Here is an 18,602-nt window from a genome sequence, read left to right on the forward strand (position 1 = left end):
TGATTAGGCTGTTGGGGGCTGAGGGTCTTCTACAGGTATTTTAATGAAGAATGTGGGAAATCAAATACCAGGCCTATAGCCCAATCAAACCAATCCTACTTGGAATAACAACAACAACAATAACAACAACAATAACAACAACAATAACAACAACAATAACAATAACAACAACAACAATAACAATAACAACAACAACAACAACAACAACAACAATAATAATAATAATAATAATAATAATAATAATAATAATAATAATAATAATAATAATAATAATATAAAGTTGGAAGGGACCTTGGAGGTCATCTTAGTCCTATGGGAATAGGGCGGTATATAAATTTAATAAAATAAATAAATAAATAAATAAACCCTCTGCTCAGGCAGGAAACTATATATACCATTTCAGACAAATGGCTGTCCAATACTGATTACATGTTCTGTCAGAAAATTTCTCCTTAGTTCTACATTGCTTCTCTCTTTGGTTAGTTTCCATCCATTGCTTCTTCTCTTGCCTTCAGGTGCCTTGGAGAATAGCTTGCCTCCCTCTTCCTTTTGGCAACCCCTGAGATATTAGAACACTGCTATCATGTCACCCCTAGTCCTTCTCTTCATTAAACTACACATGCCCAATTCCAGCAACAGTTCCTTACATGTTTTAGCTTCCAGTCCCCTAATCATCTTTGTTGCTCTTCTCTGTACTCTTTCTAGAGTCTCAATATCTTTTTTACATCGTGGTGACCAAAACTGGATGGAGTATTCCAAGTGTGGCCTTACCAAGGCATTGTAAAGTGGTATTAACACTTCAAGTGATCTTGATTCTATCCCTCTGTTAATGCAGCCTAGCACTGTGTTGGCTTTTTTGGCAGCTGCAGCACACTGCTGGCTCATATTTAAGTGATTATCCACTAGGACTCCAAGATCCCTCTCACAGTTACTACTATTCAGCAAGGTACTATACTATACCTGTACATTTGGTTTTTCTTGCTTAAATGTAGAACCTTACTTTTTTCACCATTGACTTTCATTTTGTTAGATAGCGCCCAATGTTCAAGTCTGTTAAGATCCTTCTGTATCTTAAGCCTGTTTTCTGGAGTGTTGGCTATTCCTGCCAGTTTAGTGTTGTCTGCAAATTTGATGAGTTCCCTTCTATCCGCTCATCCAAATCATTGATGAAGATGTTGAAGAGCACTGGCCCCAGAACAGATCCCTGGGGCACCCCACTACACACTTCCCTCCATGTAGAGGCAGTTCCATTGAGGATTGCATGCTCAGTACGGCTGGTCTGCCAGCTATGAATCCATCTGGTGGTGATGCTGTAACTCACATTTTTCTATCTTATCAAGGTTGTGGTCCACTTTATCAAATGCCTTACTGAAGTCCAAGTAAATTATACCCACAGCATTCCTCTGCTCCACTAATTTTGTCACCTGGTCAAAGAATGCAATAAGATTTGTCTGGCATGATCTGTTTTTGACAAACCCATGTTGGCTTTTGGTAATGACTTTGTCTCTAGGTGTTTGCTGATTCGTTGCTTGACTATCCTTTCCAAGATCTTCCCAGATATTGAGGTCAGGCTGATAGGTCTGTAGTTTCCTGGATCCATTATTTTTCTTTTTTGAAGATGGGAACTACATCAGCTCTTTTCCAGTCCTCTGGTAGTTCCCTGGTGCTCCAGGAACTTTGAAAGATATAGTTCAGTGGTTCTGAAATCACATCTGCCTGTTCCTTCAGAACCTTCCATCTCGTCCTGGTGATTTGAACTCGTCTAGGCTGGACAGGTGCTCACTTATCATTTCCTTGCCTATCTTAACTTGTGTTTCTAATCTGTTTTTATGGTACTGTTTTTGATAGGTTGGGCTGTTTTTCCCCTTTCTGTAAAGACAGATGCAAAAAATGAGTTGAGTAGTTCTGCTTTCTCCCTGTTGCTTGTCACCTTCTTGCCATTTTCTCCCACTAGTAAACCAATCATTTCCTTAACTTTTTCTTGTTTTTTACATGTTGAAAGAAGTTTTTTTTGTTATTTTTGACTTTTGTTGCAAGCCTTAGTTCATTTTGAGTCTTAGCTTTCCTCACTCCATCTTTGCAGGCTCAGGCTATTTGCTGAAATTTTGCCTTAGTTATGTGCCCCTCTTTCCACTTTTTATACTTGTCCTTTTTGTCTTTCAATTTATCAGAGAGTTCTTTATGCAGCCATAAAGAGCTGTTATTTTTCTTCTTTGTTGGTATTGTGCTAGACTGGGCTTTTATAATCTCACTTTTTAAAATTTCCCAACTTCTTGAATTGTTTTCCCCTTGAGGATTCTCATCCATTTTGTCCTTCCAAAGCTCTCTCTATGTTTGTTAAAATTCACTTTCTTAAAGTCCAAGACTCTAGTTTGACTGTGTTCTATTGCTTGTGCTTGCATAATGTTGAATTCCAATAGTGCATGGTCACTCCCCCTCAAGGTTTCTGTGGTTTCAACATCTTCTATCATTTCATCTCTGTTTGAGAATTAAGTCCAATATGGCTAATCCCCTAGTTTCCTTCTCTACTTTTTGGGAGACAAAGTTGTCTGCTAGGTACAGAGTTTGTCTCCCAGTTGATATCAGGGTAATTAAAGTCCCCATTACTATTGTGATGTGCTTCCTTCATACCTTAGCTGACTAGCAAAAGTTCATCTATTACCTCTGTTTGGTTGGGTGGCCTATAGTATACACCTATGGCCATGTCATTTTTCCCCTTTTATATTTTCTTCCAGAGTTTCAGTGACAGGTGAATTGTTTTGAATGCTTGACCCCAAGCTGAACATAACTCAATTCTATGAGACTGGTAGAAGAGCAAATACATTTCTTGGCTGAATTAGACGAAGCTTTGCACCAAAAATGTCATTACTCATTACCCCTCTACTCATATTGTTGAGACACCACAGGAATTCTGTGTTGATTCTCAGTGCTTCTTTTCCAGAAGGCTATTGACAGGGTGGAGATGGTTCCAGGAGAACAATGGGGCTTAAAAACATAGCGTCTGAGGACAGGTTAAAGCAGTGGTTCTCAACTTTGGCAATTTTAGGATGCATGGACTTCAATTCCCAGAATTCCTCAACCAACATGGGTAGTTGGGGAATTCTGGGAACTGAAGTCCACACACCTTAAGGTTGCCAAGGTTGAAACATACAGGGCTAAAGGAACCTGTGATGTTCTAATTTGAAGAAAAGAGTAAAGGGAAGCTGTATTCAGGGTCATAAAGGGAAGCTATGGTCATAAAATATTTTCCACGTCCACAGAAACTAGGACAAAAAGCAACAAGTATTAGGTTGCAGCTCCCTAGTTTTAATTTAAATACAGGTAGTCCTCGACTTATGACCACGACTGAGCCCAAAATTTCTGTTAAGCGAGACATTTGTTAAGTGAGTTTATTGCCACAGTTGTTCAGTGAATGACTGCAGTTGATAGTAACCCAGTTCTTAAGTCAATCTGGCTTGCTCATTGACTTTGCTTGTCAAAAGGTCGCAAAAGGTGACCCCATGACCTCGGGACACAGCAAATATCATAAATATGAACTGGTTGCCAAGCTTCTGAATTTTGATCACATGACCCTGGGGATGCTGTAAAGGTCATAACTGTGAAAAGATCATAAGTCACATTTTTCAACGCCTTTGTAACTTTGAATCATCACTAAATGAACTGTTGTTAAGTCAAGGACTACCTGTATAACGAAAATGTACAATGGTGGAACAATCTATCTACCTATTTTAAGAAGAGCCTGGACACTTAGTTTCACTATTGCAGAGATCTGGATTAGAAGACAATTCCTTCAAACTCTACATTTCTATGAAACTGATTAAAACCATTCTCAAGTGCATCTTTACGCTTCTGTGTTTGATAGCTTTGGGCAATCAAGTGTCTCTGATGAAGATAAACCTATTGGTCTCATCTTTTGCTGGCTAAATGCAGCTCATTTTCTGGGAACAGCCAACGTTACCTGTTGACCTTCAAAGCACTTGTTCATGTGCATCGAACCAATGCCATTCACAATATACCCTTTCATGTAGAAATCCAATTAAACTCTTGCCAGCATCAAAGAAGCAGATCCACTTTATCTCAAGGGGCCATACGGCTTTCAGTATTTTACAAACTAAAGCGTTTTTACCAAAGTACATCAAGTAACATTTGAAAAAGCAATACAGCAAGCATTGCACAGCAATACCCTGATAAAGCATAATTTCAAGATTACATCATCCATTCATTTATACAATAAATGTATACATGTTGCAACACTGGCTTTACAAACTACCTTAAGCTATGATTTATTTATTCATTTTTTTTCACTATACCACCATTAGCTAGGTTGACATGCTAAGCTTAAAACTCCAGGATTCTAAATGGTGATGGTTGAATTCATCCATTGCAATGAACCAAGATAATTACTTACTTGGCATTGGCTTAATATCTTCTTTGAACCGAGCCGTAAAAAGAATGTTTAGATGCCATATTTTAGCACCATGGTATAATAGCACCATACTGAAGAACCAAATTGATTAATTCAGTTCGACTTATACATCTGTTATACACAAACATGGCAACTTTTACAATTCTTCACATACAGAATTTCAGAAGAAAATTACAATCCTAGGAAGGGAAAGTACTGTCTGAACACTGTCTCATCATTTTTTTTTAGTATAAGCCATTCTGGTTGAGTTCAAAAACATCTGAAGAGCCTCAGGTTCTACAACGGTAGCTTCCGAAATCACCATGTATAAATCAATGGATGACAATGATAACTTGTGACGTACATTAATGAGTCTTTGACCTAGATGGATGTTTTTATACAGAATAAGATGCATACCTGGATATATATCAAAATCTCTTTCTATTTCCAATACAGCTGTCTTGCTGAATCAGCATAAAAGCTGTTTCATTAAAGCAAGAAACCCTGATTTAAACTGGGCCAGAAAGATCAAGCAGGGAATGACTCAGAGAAGGAAAATGAAATCAAAGGAACTACCAACAGATACAGAAAAAAATGATAATATATAGAACATACAAAAATAATGAGTCCAAAGTTTGAAAAGGCTATCTTGCCTCCAGGAAGGTTTAAATTATAGGTCCATAGACCAAGTTGGAAATTGTAGAAGAATTTTCTTTATTTCCAAAGTCCATCTTACCAAGTTTAGTTTTTATTTGGGTTCCGATTCAGATTTGGTTAATTCTCAAGCTCCATTTTGTTGACAACCAAGTATCTCTTGCATGTGTGGCAGCACTGAATCCTTATTGATGGTGCAGAACATTTGCCAATATCTCTCACCCTCTCGCAGAAGTTCGCAGATAGTCTGTCCTTGCTACAGGATGAGCCTATAAGTGTGTATGGGAACAGAGAGAAGTTACTGGTGTTTCACACAGCAGAGTTAAGATAAGACAAAGTATCAGAGAGAAAATGAAAGACACCCAGCGATAAACAGAAAATAAAGATCAAGAGTCATATAGTTAGAACTTAGAAGAGGTTATAGGAGGGACAGAAGAATAGAGATGCATAAGCAAAATACAAGATTAAGACAGAAATAGGAGGCATACAATAAATTAAATGGTTCTAAATAACAAAATAATCTTGCGTGACGAATGTTTGTAATACAAGACTATTTTAACTGGAATTAATGTGTACACAACCACTCTAGAGTCTGTACCAACCTTGAATCTGTGACAACATACAGGTAGTCCTTGACTTACAACAGTTCATTTGATGATTGTTCAAAGTTACAACGGCACTGAAAAAAGTGATTTATGACTGTTTTTCACACTTATGACCATTGCAGCATCTCCATGGTCATGTGATCAAAATTTAGATGCTTGGTGGTTGCAGTGACTCAGGTTCATGTGATCTCCTTTTGTGACTTTCTGATGAGCAAAGTCAATGGGGAAGGTGGATTCACTTAGCAACTGTATTACTAACTTGACAACTGCAGTAATTCACTTAACAAATGTGGCAAGAAAGGTCGTAATATGAGGCAAAATTCACTTAACAACTATCTCACTTAGCAACATAAATTTTGGGCTTAATTGTGGTCATAAGTCAAGGACTACCTGTAGATGGCAACACTTGGTGTTGAAAAAAAATCAATTGCTGGTCCAATCAGCTTCTGAAGATGGAATGACAGGATATCTGAGGCAATATTATTCATTGTAAGGAACAAAATATCTTAGGCCAGCTATGGAATCAGCTGGATGTGGGGAACTTGGAATTCTGAGAGTTGTGGCTCTAAAATCTGGAGGATGATGAGTTGAGAGAGGTTGTGAAAAAAGGAAAAGTGATGTTTTATTTTTTGCAAGTATTTGTAACAGCATGTGTTTCATTAGATGTCTTTGCTCTCAATTAGTTTTTGCCATGAACTTATGACCTATATTGTGCCACTTTAATATGATTGCAAGCATTTAAAAACTGTAATAAATTCATGTTATTAGTGGAACAGCTTCTGCACTAATCTCAGGCTGTTTGGGAAAGATATACAGTATATATATAATTTGATTACAGATGTCTAATTAAATTTTTCTTTGAGGCAATCTGAAGCTTCCTCCTGGATTAATCAATGTGTAAATTAGAATACCATTCTCCTTCAGAATTTGTAATTCTAGGAAGTTTGTGATGCACCTATTCAGCCCAAATGAGTGCAAAATACATTTACAAATGCTCATTTTATGATAAATTTGTTGTGAAGCATCTACTTGATGATAACATGACCGATACTGTGCCTGAAATAGTTCAGAACTAGTGAATATACCCATGATATGTAAACTTGATTAATTTCAATTGATTAAAATTTGAGGGGGGAGGGTTAGTGTGTTATGCATTTGGCTAATTTATGATCTAATGTATAACGTGAACCCTGACAATGGGTTATTTCCATAGCCTAGATCAGGGCTTTTCAACCGGTGGTATGCATACCACTGGTGGTACTTTAGCACCTGGCAGGTGGTACACGACCCCTAGCCAAGTGTAGTGGGGAGGAAACCAGATAAAGCGGCACTGCGCAGGCCTGGAGGAGATCAGCTGGAGCTGCAGGGCTTGACAGAAGCCCCAGGATCTGCGTGCGTGGTTGCATGCTGATTGGAGCTTCTGGCACTCCTGGAAGAGAAAAGGAGGAAGAAGAGGCAGAGAGAGGAGAAGCTATAAAAGGAGCAGGTTTTGGTGGGAGAGGAAAGACAGAGAAGAGAAGAGGATAGGCTTGTGTTAATGAAGCCGTGAGGAGAGAGCAAGCGGCTTTTACGAGCGAAGGATGAGTGAAAGAGTGAGCGAGGGGCTCTTGCGAGCAACGTGTGAGTGGATGAGAGCAAGAGAGAAGCTTGTGTGAGCAACATGTGAGTGAATGGAGCAAGAAAGAAGCTTTTTCAAGCAACGTGTGAGTGAATGGAGCAAGAGATAAGCTTTTGCAAGCAACCTGTGAGTGAATGGAGCAAGAGAGAAGCTTTTGCGAGCAACGTGTGTGGAAGAGCAAGAGAGAAGATTTTGCAAGCAACATGTATGAATGAGAGCAAGAGAAAAGCTTGTACGAGCAACGTGTGAGTTTTGCTAGAGGGTTTTGCTAGCAAAGGGTGGGGGGGTTGCGAGCAAAGGGTGAGAGAAAAAGGGAAAAGTGAGGGGAAGGGAAAAGAAAAGAAAAGGCATTGACTTCTGAGTTCCACTGTTGCAGTAGGAAGGAATTATTAACATTGAACCTCAGCTTTTTACTTTCCCATAATATTATAAACTAGCTATTTCTATAACAACAAATGAATCTAACCAGTAAAGCCCAAAACCCCGCCCCTTTTTTTTTAGTCATCAAGTTTTTGACACCTTGCTAAGCACTGGTGGTACTTGAATATTGTCATGTCCTAAAAGTGGTACAACCTGTGAAAAGGTTGAAAAGCCCTGGCCTAGTTAACCAAGTTCTATGGTCACAGCCAGTGTTTAGAAATGCAAATACATGCAAATATATTATAAATACATATTCCAATAACATTTTATTGAGATTTCTTCCCATCCTTAAAGTCAGAAATTAATCCAAAAATATGTCAACAAATGAAACTATTTGGAATAAGCTCTTTGGAATAAGCAACACCAGAAGGTCTCCAATGAATCACCTTGTAATATAGAATTTCCTGCAATTTTGACCCAGGATGGTTTTCTTGGACAGATCTTTGCTGGAATAAACTCACCAGTACTTTTCACACATTTTTGTAGGTTGCATTCCTGAGAATCTGGAGGCTTGGTCTCCCGCTCACACCAATTCTCCTCCTTAGTTGCATCGTCGTCCACACTGATGCACTGCACTGCTCTTTCCTGAGTACCGCCTCCACAGGAAGCTGAGCACTGGAAGCCATTTTGAATGACAAAGCACAAATTCCAAGCACAAAGGCTGCATTGACTGGGAATCAGCACCATGCCCTGGGTTTTGGGCAGAGCTCTGCAAGCTAACTATTGGCTCAGTAGACACTCCAGAGGAAACACTGCAAAACCCTGCAGCTCTGGACTAGGAGGTTATTAGCAGGGGTGTCAAACTCGCAACGTCATGTGACATGTCATGACTTTTTTCCCATTGCCGGCAATGGGGTGGGTGCGGTTTCGGCATGATGCACCCGGCCCGCGGGCCAGCAGTTTGACACCGCTGTCCTATATCATTCCCACTCCTGTGACTTCCCTCCCTCCCCTCCTGAGACCAAGATGCTCTTGGTCTTGCCACTATCCCATTAGGTTTGCTGAAATGAAAGACTAGGGGAGGATCCCAGGACACTGGCTGGAATGTCAGGATCCCTACTGCATTGCCCTGCTTGATGGCATCACTCTCCTCCTCTTTCCTGTCCCTCTTTGGCCCCTGAGAGCAACAAGAGGACACCTACACAACAAAATGAACCTGCTGCAGAGGTAAGAGGGCAAAAGTAGTGGTTGGAAGGAATTGCACATACAGGTGGTCCTTGACTTACAACAGTTTGCTTAGTGATTGTTCAAAGTTACAACAGCACTGAAGAGTGACTTATGATCATTTTTCACACTTACGACAGTTGCTGCATTCCCATGGTCACGTGGTCAAAATTCAGGCACTTAGCCACTGGCTCATAGTTGCAGGGTCCCAGAGTCATGTGATCCCCTTTTGTGACCTTCTAAGGTCAATGGGGAAAGTCAATGGGGGAAGCCCGATTCATTTAACAACCATGTGACTAACCTAACAACTGCAGTTTAGTGATTCACTAAACATATGTGGCAAGAAAGGTCATAAAATCGGACAAAACTCACTTAACCAATGTCTTGCTTAGCTGCATAAATTTTGGGCTCAATTGTGGTCGCAAGTCAAGGACCACCTGTAGTTTGGAGAAGAGCACCAAACATCCAGGCATAATACAATAGTTACCTGTCTCTTGATCTACATGACTTGATGGTCATAGTCCTTGATACATAACAAATTTTAATAAAGAAATATTTTAGCCATCAGAACGGGGTGCACTGCTGTCTATGCCTACTAAGGCTCAGTGCCAAGTTAGAAGTGGAAATGCTGAGAGAGCAAGCCACTTCTGTCTGCCGTAGCCTCCAATAGGATACAGAAAAATAAACTCTAAACTTAACCCTGATCTTTAGCCATGCATCTGATTATATTTGGCAGCTCAGTATTACTCTGAAACTCTAATGCTTTATCTTATGAACATGGTCACCGCAGTCTGAAAAGCATGGTTGATGCTTAATTTGACAGATGAACTCACCTAATTCAACCAACGACGCTGAACAAATTTTAAGCACAAGATATGAATACTGTATTTCTGGTAATGGTCAGATAAGAGAGGCTTGAACCCAGTCCCAGAATGTAACTTGAGAAAATGTCTCAGACAAGCCTTTCCTTATAAAGATAACATAAGGGACAGGGAAGCACATTAAAATGTGCGAGATTCTGTTACTACTGCTGTTACAATAAAAGTAATCCTGAACTGTATAGTACTGTTTCTCAATCTAGTTTACTTTGTTGGGCTGACAGTGGGGAAGGCTGCTCTAAGTTCTGTACAGTTTGAAAATGTTCTGGCTCCAGTGGTGGGATTCAGCTGGTTCGCACCAGTTCGGCAGAACCGGTAGCTAATTTTTTGTTGCCCCGGCACAGAATGGACTTCCGGAAGTGGCATCCACACAGAGAACCAGTTGTTCACATATTTGAATCCCACCACTGGTTCTGGCTCCACCCGGATGGCATGCAAATGATTCATTTGTTCATTAATGAAAGTGATGCATTGTACCTCATTCCAAGATTCTGTGTGCCACATGAAGCACAGATCCATGTTACAGCTCATGTTCAGTACCGGCTGGCTTTGTAGGATCTGGCAGTGGAACGGCCTCAGGATTCTCTTTTCTCGCACATCAATGCAATGCGCATCGCGGGTCTTGAAACCCCCTCCACAGCTGGAAGAGCACTGTGGAGGAAATAGCAGCAAGAAGGTAACCTCTGTAACTTCAAACATCCCTGAGAAGTATTTTGTTTTTGAGAGCACAGGGCAACTGGTATGATGCAACACAGAAATAGGGGAACCATAGCACCTCTCTTGCTGTCCAGGCCTAAAGACAGAGTGGAATCATTTTTTTAAACTCCTTTAAAAGGGCCATTTGAGTAGCCTTAAAGGGAAAGAAATGACTACATCTTTTCAAATAAGCAACTTATTTGAAAAGATATACTTTGAGGCTTTAAGAAAAAGCCCCAAAAGATGCTAAAGAGCTGGAGCAGCAAATTTCCAACAAAATTGCCACTTATGGCTACTGTGGTCAAATCTCCTGAACTGAGCATGGATTTTTCACACAGAAAACAGTGTTGCCTCAAATACCCTTTAAGTCATGTAAAGCTTTAAAGATAATGACTTCTTTGTATTTTGTAGAGAAATGAATTGGCACTGCTTTAAGCACAGACATAATGTGGTCAGGTTATGTTCTTCCCAAAACCATGTTGTCTACCAGCTGACCTCCCCCCCTCCCCCCCTCCCGAAGAGTGAGTTACCACAGTCAACCCTGGAGATTAGTACAACAGCATAATTTTAAAATATTTATTTTCCAGCAAAACATACAGTTTTCATATCAACGAAAGTTGATGAAATGCAGTTCTGACAACCTTAATCTTGGAAGGAGAAAAAGACAGATTCAGGTCCCAAAGCATACCCAGATTGCATATCTGCTCCTTCTGGGAAAATATTATCCCAGATTCAGACATGCCACCTTTATGTTCTTAATAATAAAAGCCTATATCTTGTCTAGATACAGTTTCAAGTTGTTATTCTTTATCCAGCCCATTACTGATTGCAAACAGCTGTGAAGCACTAGAGCTAACTGGCTGACTGAGGAATTCTGGGAGTTGAAGTCCACAAGTCTTCAAATTGTCAAGGTTGGACACACCTGCCTGAAAGCAAAGTATTTGGACTGGCAAGTGGTCTGTCTGCCCTGAAGCCTCAGGGCATCAAAACTTCAAAACAAAGTAGGACTCCTTGGAGCAAGGCACTGTAGAAAGTCAGCACCCACCCACCGTCCTAAATATCCCTTGGGGGATATTTTTTTAAAAAGGCAGAATATTATATTTCCCCAAAGGAATAATGAAGAAAAACCTTAATGGAGGCAGAAAATCAGCCCAAGTCTCCCTCAAGCAGAAACTGTGGAGGCCACTTGTTAGAAATGCAGATTTAGGACACACCATTCATAAGAGGACAGGAAGGCCTGGAGGAACATTGTCCATAGGGTCGCGATGGGTCGGACACGACTTCGCAACTAACAACAACAACAACAACAATTCATAAGCAAAATGCCTTCAGCCTCCACAGCTGATGAGATTAAGAATTTACATTCCCCCACCCAAAAATCTAAAGAACATGACCTTTGGGACATAATAGGATTAATCCTACACCCTCTTCAGACTAGCAAAAAACACAAAAACCCACCTCATTGCAAAACCAGAAACATTTTCACTTCAAAATCTCAGAGCCCTACAAAGATCCATCCACCCTCAACTCCATTGGTCAGCTGTCCCAGAACCACATGCTGCTGTTGGTTCTGCTCATTAATAACCTGGAACCTTCTTTCTAAGCAGCCTCCATTTTTATTTCCAGCATCTTAGCCTCCATTTTATTTAGTCCTAGCTTGGAACTGGACCTGATGATTTTTCTTTCAACAGCACCAAAGCAGGTGCTAAAACACTGTAATTACAAACTATGTAAGAGGGCAAAAATCTGCCAGCTTTCTAAATTTGAAGGAAAGATTTTAGTTTGCCTTATGAAAAGATCAGATTGGCCAAGAGTATGGCAATTAGGGCCACCCAATCTGGGTTACAAAAATCTGGGCAACCAGTAGATGGCAGCAAAGGGAAACAGAACATTAGCTCTTTGGAATCATCTCATGATAACTGGATTTTTGCAGCTTAGGTCTGAAAGAACTACTCAGCAAGGCAGCCGGCTTTGGGAGGTTTTCCAAGAAGCTAGATTGCTGAAGGAGAGGCAATTGATGAAAAAAACTGACAATTTAAAGCTTGAGCCACTCAGCTCTATAGTGCCATTCAAAAGTGCACTGTAGTCTGTCAAGGAGGAAAAGGTGAGAAGTATGAGGTCTGTGTTTGCAATTGGAGTTACTTAAAACAAGGTACACTGGATTCTTCTGAATGAGAAACAAATAAAGTTCAAGTTTTGAAGAACAGAAACTCCACCATCCCATCTATAACTGCTTCAAGATGAACATTGTTAGCTTCTGTGGAAATTCTTTCAAGTGTTATTATTTCCAGGATCTACTTTTGACAAGAGTCTGGAATCGCAATATGTGGGAAACAGTTGAAATCTAATCAATAAAATGTTTAATTTGGAAGTACTTCAGTTGGTAAGAAAAATAATAATAGCCAGTATAAATAGGGAATGCTCTACAGAAAGAGATCTGCGTCAAAATTTAGCACTGAAAATGTATCAATATTCTGATTATTTCCATTTTCAATGTTTGAAAAACTTAAATGTTCATTAAATTTAAATTGTAAATCTTACCAGTGGCAGTTACGTGGTTCAGGAAACATGACATTGGGAAACTTTAGAGTAAAGGAAATTACGCATTTCAGGGATATGTTGAGAATAAAATGCGTTTCCCCCATTACTTGTTTATGGAAAAGAGTAAATTGTTTTAGTCAGGGTTAGAGAACAAGCTCTTTTGGCTTCCCAAAAGCAGAAATCCACAATAAATAAATCACAGTGGGCCAGGCTTCATTACCTTGCTCCAGTTTCCTACTCTCCACTGAGCACATGGCCGAAGGTAGCATCTTCTGGCTGGATCAGGTTTTTTGATGTGCTGGCAGTCAGACTGATTCTTGGTGTTGCATTCCACTAGTCTCCAAAAGGCCCCAACACCACATGTGGTAGAACACTGGAAAATTGGAAATAATGCTGCCATTTCTTAAGGATGCAGGAGATGAAAATGACAGACAAGGCTTTCTAATTTTTTCCTGACAGTAATTTCCTGACATTAAGAATCAATAGAATAGTTTTCTTCCTGGAGCTGTGGGTGCTCCATCACTGGAGGTCTTCAAGAAAAAAATCTTCTGCTTAAGCAGGAAGCTCTATACCAGGGGTAGGCAACCTTAGCTCTTTTATGACTCATGGACTTCAACTCCCAGAATTCCTGAGCCAGCCATGCTGGCTCAGGAATTCTGGGAGTTGAAGTCCATGAGTCATAAAAGAGCCAAGGTTGCCTACCTCTGCTCTATACCATTTCAGACAAATGGTTGTCCAATCTCTTCTTAAAATCTTCAGTGAGGAAGCACTGCAACTTCTGAAGGCAAATCGTTCCACTGATTAATTGTTTAACTGTCAGGAAATTTCTTCTTAGTTCTAGGCTGGTTCTCTCCTTCGTTAGTTTCCATCCATTGTTCAGGTGCTTTGGAGAATAGATTGGACCCCCTCTTCTTTATTAAAAAAGTAAGGCATCACTACACAACCTTAATCTACTCTTTTTCAGTTCTGAAACATTTAATTGTTCCATATTCTATTCAAACTGTTGCTTCCTAATTATCATATATAGTCAATAGACGGATGAGATGGGCCCAGGATACCTATGATTCTTAAGCACTATTCACAAATTGTGGATATTTACAAATACAAAAGCCTTTACATAATCAAAAAAGCAAAAATGGGGCATTTGTTTTCTTTGCTTTTTCCATATTAGCAATGTGATCTCGGGGGTCCCTGCCTCTGAGGAAATAAATCAGTTTATTTGTCTGGCAGTTCTCATTCCAGGTATTGTTGAGGTAAATTAAGAAGTATCTATTATTTGAATGGCAGGCGCTGTAAATGGTCAATTTTCATCTGAATTAATACAAAATGAAAATGTTCGACTTGCCGAATGTATTGTAAGACCTTCTGTCTTCTCACTAATTTTCTCAAGAATGCTTTTGCTTCTATCAAAGCTAGGCTAAATATCCTAATCAATGAAAATTCAACTTAATTTTCTTTGTAGCTTGATGAAAAACCTGGAAGGCAATATTCATTTGATTTGAAATTAAGTTGAAGCATCCCAACGTAGAACAGTTTAAGGCAGTTGGCCTCAAAGAATCAGATGTGGTACTCTTGATACCTTGCCTTTATAAATACGGTTGGGAGGTTGCTTCTGTTTCTGTAAAGCCTCAAAGAGATAAGTAACAGCTGTACACCACTATTCAGCTGAAATTCTGAAATTCTCCATGGTGCTTTGTTAGTTAATTTGACACATTTGCAGTGAAGTGCAAAATAGGAAATAATCAATTTCACCTTGCTCAGTAGCATTCTCAAGTATTATGGATTTCTTTGTGACAGCATCCCAGAAATTGCCAGAGTTATACATTGTTATATAATAAACAGTTTCCAGCATTTAAATGCAAAGCATTCTACACTGCCCAGAATTGCTCTGTGAGCAAGATGGGTGGTCTTTACATTTGATAAATAAATAAACAAACCATTCCCAGAAACTATTTCCCTTGCAGAGGTAGGTCTTTTTAGCTCTCAAAACCTCTGAGCTCAAAGTCAAGCTTGTTTACCCTGATGTAATTTTGAGATAATATTTAAGGCACCGGTCTAGGATGTGAAATTTCCAGGTTCAGATCTGCTCCCAGCTATGAAATCTCATATGGCTTTGGAGTAATGGCCATTGTTCCTGGCCATAATCCACCTAAAAAGAGTTTCTCTGAAGCTTATATATGAACTAGAAGAAGATCTCAATGATATTAAAATCAGTGGTCACCTGCTAAAATATTCAAATGCATATTAAATGAAGGGAAATTAAAGAAAGCATAGTTGCTAATGTGCAAGGCAGAAGGATTCCTAGGCCTTATTTTTATCTGCAAAGAAATGTAAATCAAAGCATCCCAAGATAGGTGAGGTTGTCTTCCATGCTTTTATTTGCACCATATTACTTTTTCAGGAATATGCATCCATTTCCAAAATATAATGGCTGAAAATATTTGCAGCCCAAGTGTCTGCTCTTTGGGATGCGTCACTACAGTAAAAAAGAGAAAATGCATCATGGCTTGGCATTTAATTACCACTGCATGAAACCTAAGATCAACTTTCATTTTTATCGATCTATGCAGCCAGAAGAAAAAGACTAGAAGAGACCAGAAAAGGTTAGACACAATTAAAAATTCAGTTTTATAAAGGCTACAGTTAGCAGCATTTCTCAGAAGCACAGTTAAAAGGTTTTTCATTTGAAGAAGCTAAGAATGATAAAGATATACCGATAAAAATAACATTGCATTGACAGTTGTAAACAACATAAGACAATGTGAATACTCACCTCACTCCAGTTTCCCACCAACCAATAGGTATTAATATGCAGGTTTCTGGACTTTTCTGAATCTGAGTCATTTAGTAATCTTGTTTTGAAAACCTTCTCACTGTTTTTTGGCATAGTGATGTCTTGCACAAATGGACTTTCTGTGGCTGTTTCACTGAAAGAGGATTTTGATGGGGTTGTATTTGCCGATTTTGCTTCTAATGTATCCTCTATTAGTGTTGGCCGTTCTGTAATGGGATCTGCTGTCACAGGCGGATTTATTTGTACATGAAGGCCTTTGAGACCTGCCATTGTCGATGAAACCTCAAATCCTCTTGTGGGAGTAACAGAAAATTGGTTGAGATTATCAGGTTGATCATCTGTAGATGAGGTTCCTGAGACCTTGCTTGTGGTGAATGTGAGGAAACTCTCTGTTGGTCTCTCAGTCTGAATGTAGTCTTTCGTTTCTCCTTCAGTACTATTGGGCATTGTGTCATTTGCTTCCATTAAATAATTATTCTTTGGATTGTACATGGGGTAAATGGTAAAGGAATCCTTGTTTTTGGAGCTACCTTCTGAAGATATATTCCAAGCAGTTATGAGAGGTCCATGAGTGCTGTTTAGCAATGTGCTGTTGGCACTAGTTACACAGGAGTAGTTACTGGGTATGTTTGAGTCAATGGAATTGTTTTGTAACTTTTTAACTCCCAAGTCTTCACTTAGAGAAGAATTTATAAGATTAATGGAAGTGGGTATCAAAGTAATGTTTTTGAGCCTGGGTATTATTGTTGAGTGGATTCTTGGCAATAGTTCCGGGGTGGCCAATTTTTTGGAAGGGCCTCTTCTGGGAGTAACCCCTATTGTTCTAATAATCTTTCCATTATGGAACTTGAAACGAGTCATTAGCAAGCTTTGAGTGGATAGGCATTGCTGTAAACCACACAGAGCTTTAGAGTGGGGTTTCTTCAAAACATCACACGGTTCTCCACTGTTTTTGGCACAAGTGACATAGCGAGTACGTACTCCTCCACCACAGGTAACTGTACACTGCAAAATAAACCACATTTAGATATCTCATCCACTCCGTCTCCAGTGAGCCAAATAAAACACCTAACTTGCTTTTCGGCATTACAGGGGCAGAAGCCATGAAACCGGGGGCTCATATTTAGCTGGAAATTTCTATTTGATAGATTGGATTTACTCATTCAAGCTGATGGCTCACTTTTTCAAGATAGAAAAGGTTAGAACAAGTGTGCTACTCACACTGGACTTGGCTTCAGCAAAAAGTTTTCCTGACTTTTATGTGTTTCTTCATTGTGTAGCTATGGCTTCTGGCTCTGCTCTTTCAGTCCCTTTTGAAGGTCATCACTATTGAATAAACTCTAAGACAGTCTCACCCTAACATCTTAACAAGTATGAGCCTGCAGTGTGCTGCAGCTGCCAAAAAAAAGCACCAACACTGTCTGCTGAGGAATAGCATCAAGATCATGTGAAGTATTAGTATCACTATATACTGCCTTGGTAAGATCACACTGGGAATATTGGCTCCAATTCTGGTTACCACAATACCAAAAAGATGTTGAGATTCTGGAAAGAGTGCAGAGAAGAGCAACAAAAATGATTAGGAGTCTGGAAGCTAAAACATACTGTATGCTGAACCGTTGCAGTCTAGTCTAACAAAGAGAAGGGCTAGGAGAGACATGATAGCAGTCTTGCAATATTTCAGAGGTTGTCACAAAGAGGGGAACAGCCTATTCTCTAAAGCACTTGAGGGCACGACAAAAAGTAACAGATGAAAACCTATGAAAGAAATCCAACCTGGAATTAAGGAAAAATTGCCTGTCAGTGAGAACAATTAGTCAGTGGAACAGCTTGCCTTGAGAAATTGTGGGTGCTTCATCACTGGAGGTTTTTAAGAAGAGATTGGACATCTGGAATTATATAGGTTCTCCTGTTTGGGCAGTGGGTTGGACTAGAAGATCTCCAAGGTCCTTTCCATCTCTGTTATTTTATATTCTGTTTTAACTAATCATGCTAAATCAGGGATCTCCAACCTTCCTGGGTTGGTGGCCCAGTGGGAAAGGGAGGGGCAGGAACCTTTATGCGTGCATGTGCACACACGCAAATGTGGCTGCATGTGCGTGAACGGGGCCGTGAGCATGCATGCTCTGCAAATGGGCTTGCTAGCACCAGTGCGCAGAGTGTAGCTCGGCTAACACCAGCACGCGGCTCAGCCAGTGCCATCACACAACTCGGCTCGTGCCGGCATGCAGCTCATGGCCCGGGTAGTACCAGCAAAAGCCTTGTGCCTCGGCTAGAATGGCGTGTGGCTCGACTAGCAACGACGAAAGGCTTGTGGCTCAGCTAGCACTGGCACGCAGCTCACAGCTCGACTAGCATGAGGCTCAGGGCTCAGTTACCGCTGGCGCAAGGGGGAGTTAGTGTGCGCACATGCACGTGCACACTGGCCAGCCACTCATGCGGCCCAGTAGCCAAGAGGCCATGGCCTAGTAGTGGCCCACGTCCCATAGATTGGGGACCTCTGTGCTAAATGAACTACAGCTATCTAAGTTTATACTACAAGCAAAGCTATAAGCCATGACTAAAGTTGTGACTAATGCAATGTGTGAACCCAGCTAATGAAGCCATTTGAACCTTCCTGCAGTCCCTAATTTAACTGATACCTGACTTTGCCCAGGACACTCTGAAATAATTCTTAATTACTGCATGCTGAGAAGAAAGTATATATAATAACTTCTGATATGTCTGGGTCTATTATGATCTTGGAAGTCTATTAGGCATTGCTGCACAATGGTACTCAGATCATCAGCCTAGTTACACTCCATTTTGAGCAGACATTAAACGATGG

At 40.1% G+C, this 18,602-nt stretch overlaps 1 protein-coding gene across 1 annotated transcript in view; it reads right to left on the bottom strand.

Annotated features, from left to right (window-relative positions):
• Positions 1 to 4,700: 4,700 nt before the first annotated feature.
• Positions 4,701 to 18,602, bottom strand: part of ADAMTS12 (ADAM metallopeptidase with thrombospondin type 1 motif 12) — a 169,752-nt gene continuing 155,850 nt past the window's right edge. Inside the window, exons 19-23 of the mRNA XM_081317497.1 lie at positions 15,755 to 16,780; positions 13,202 to 13,354; positions 10,222 to 10,395; positions 8,164 to 8,317; positions 4,701 to 5,328 (exon numbers count right to left, since the gene is read on the bottom strand). Coding sequence (XP_081173623.1) covers positions 5,180 to 5,328; positions 8,164 to 8,317; positions 10,222 to 10,395; positions 13,202 to 13,354; positions 15,755 to 16,780 — 1,656 coding nt within the window. The 3' untranslated portion in view covers positions 4,701 to 5,179. The remainder of the gene's footprint in view (positions 5,329 to 8,163; positions 8,318 to 10,221; positions 10,396 to 13,201; positions 13,355 to 15,754; positions 16,781 to 18,602) is intronic.

The sequence above is a fragment of the Vipera berus genome (assembly GCF_964194415.1).
Source record: "Vipera berus genome assembly, chromosome: 2".
In the NCBI taxonomy this organism is placed as follows: Eukaryota; Metazoa; Chordata; class Lepidosauria; order Squamata; family Viperidae; genus Vipera; species Vipera berus.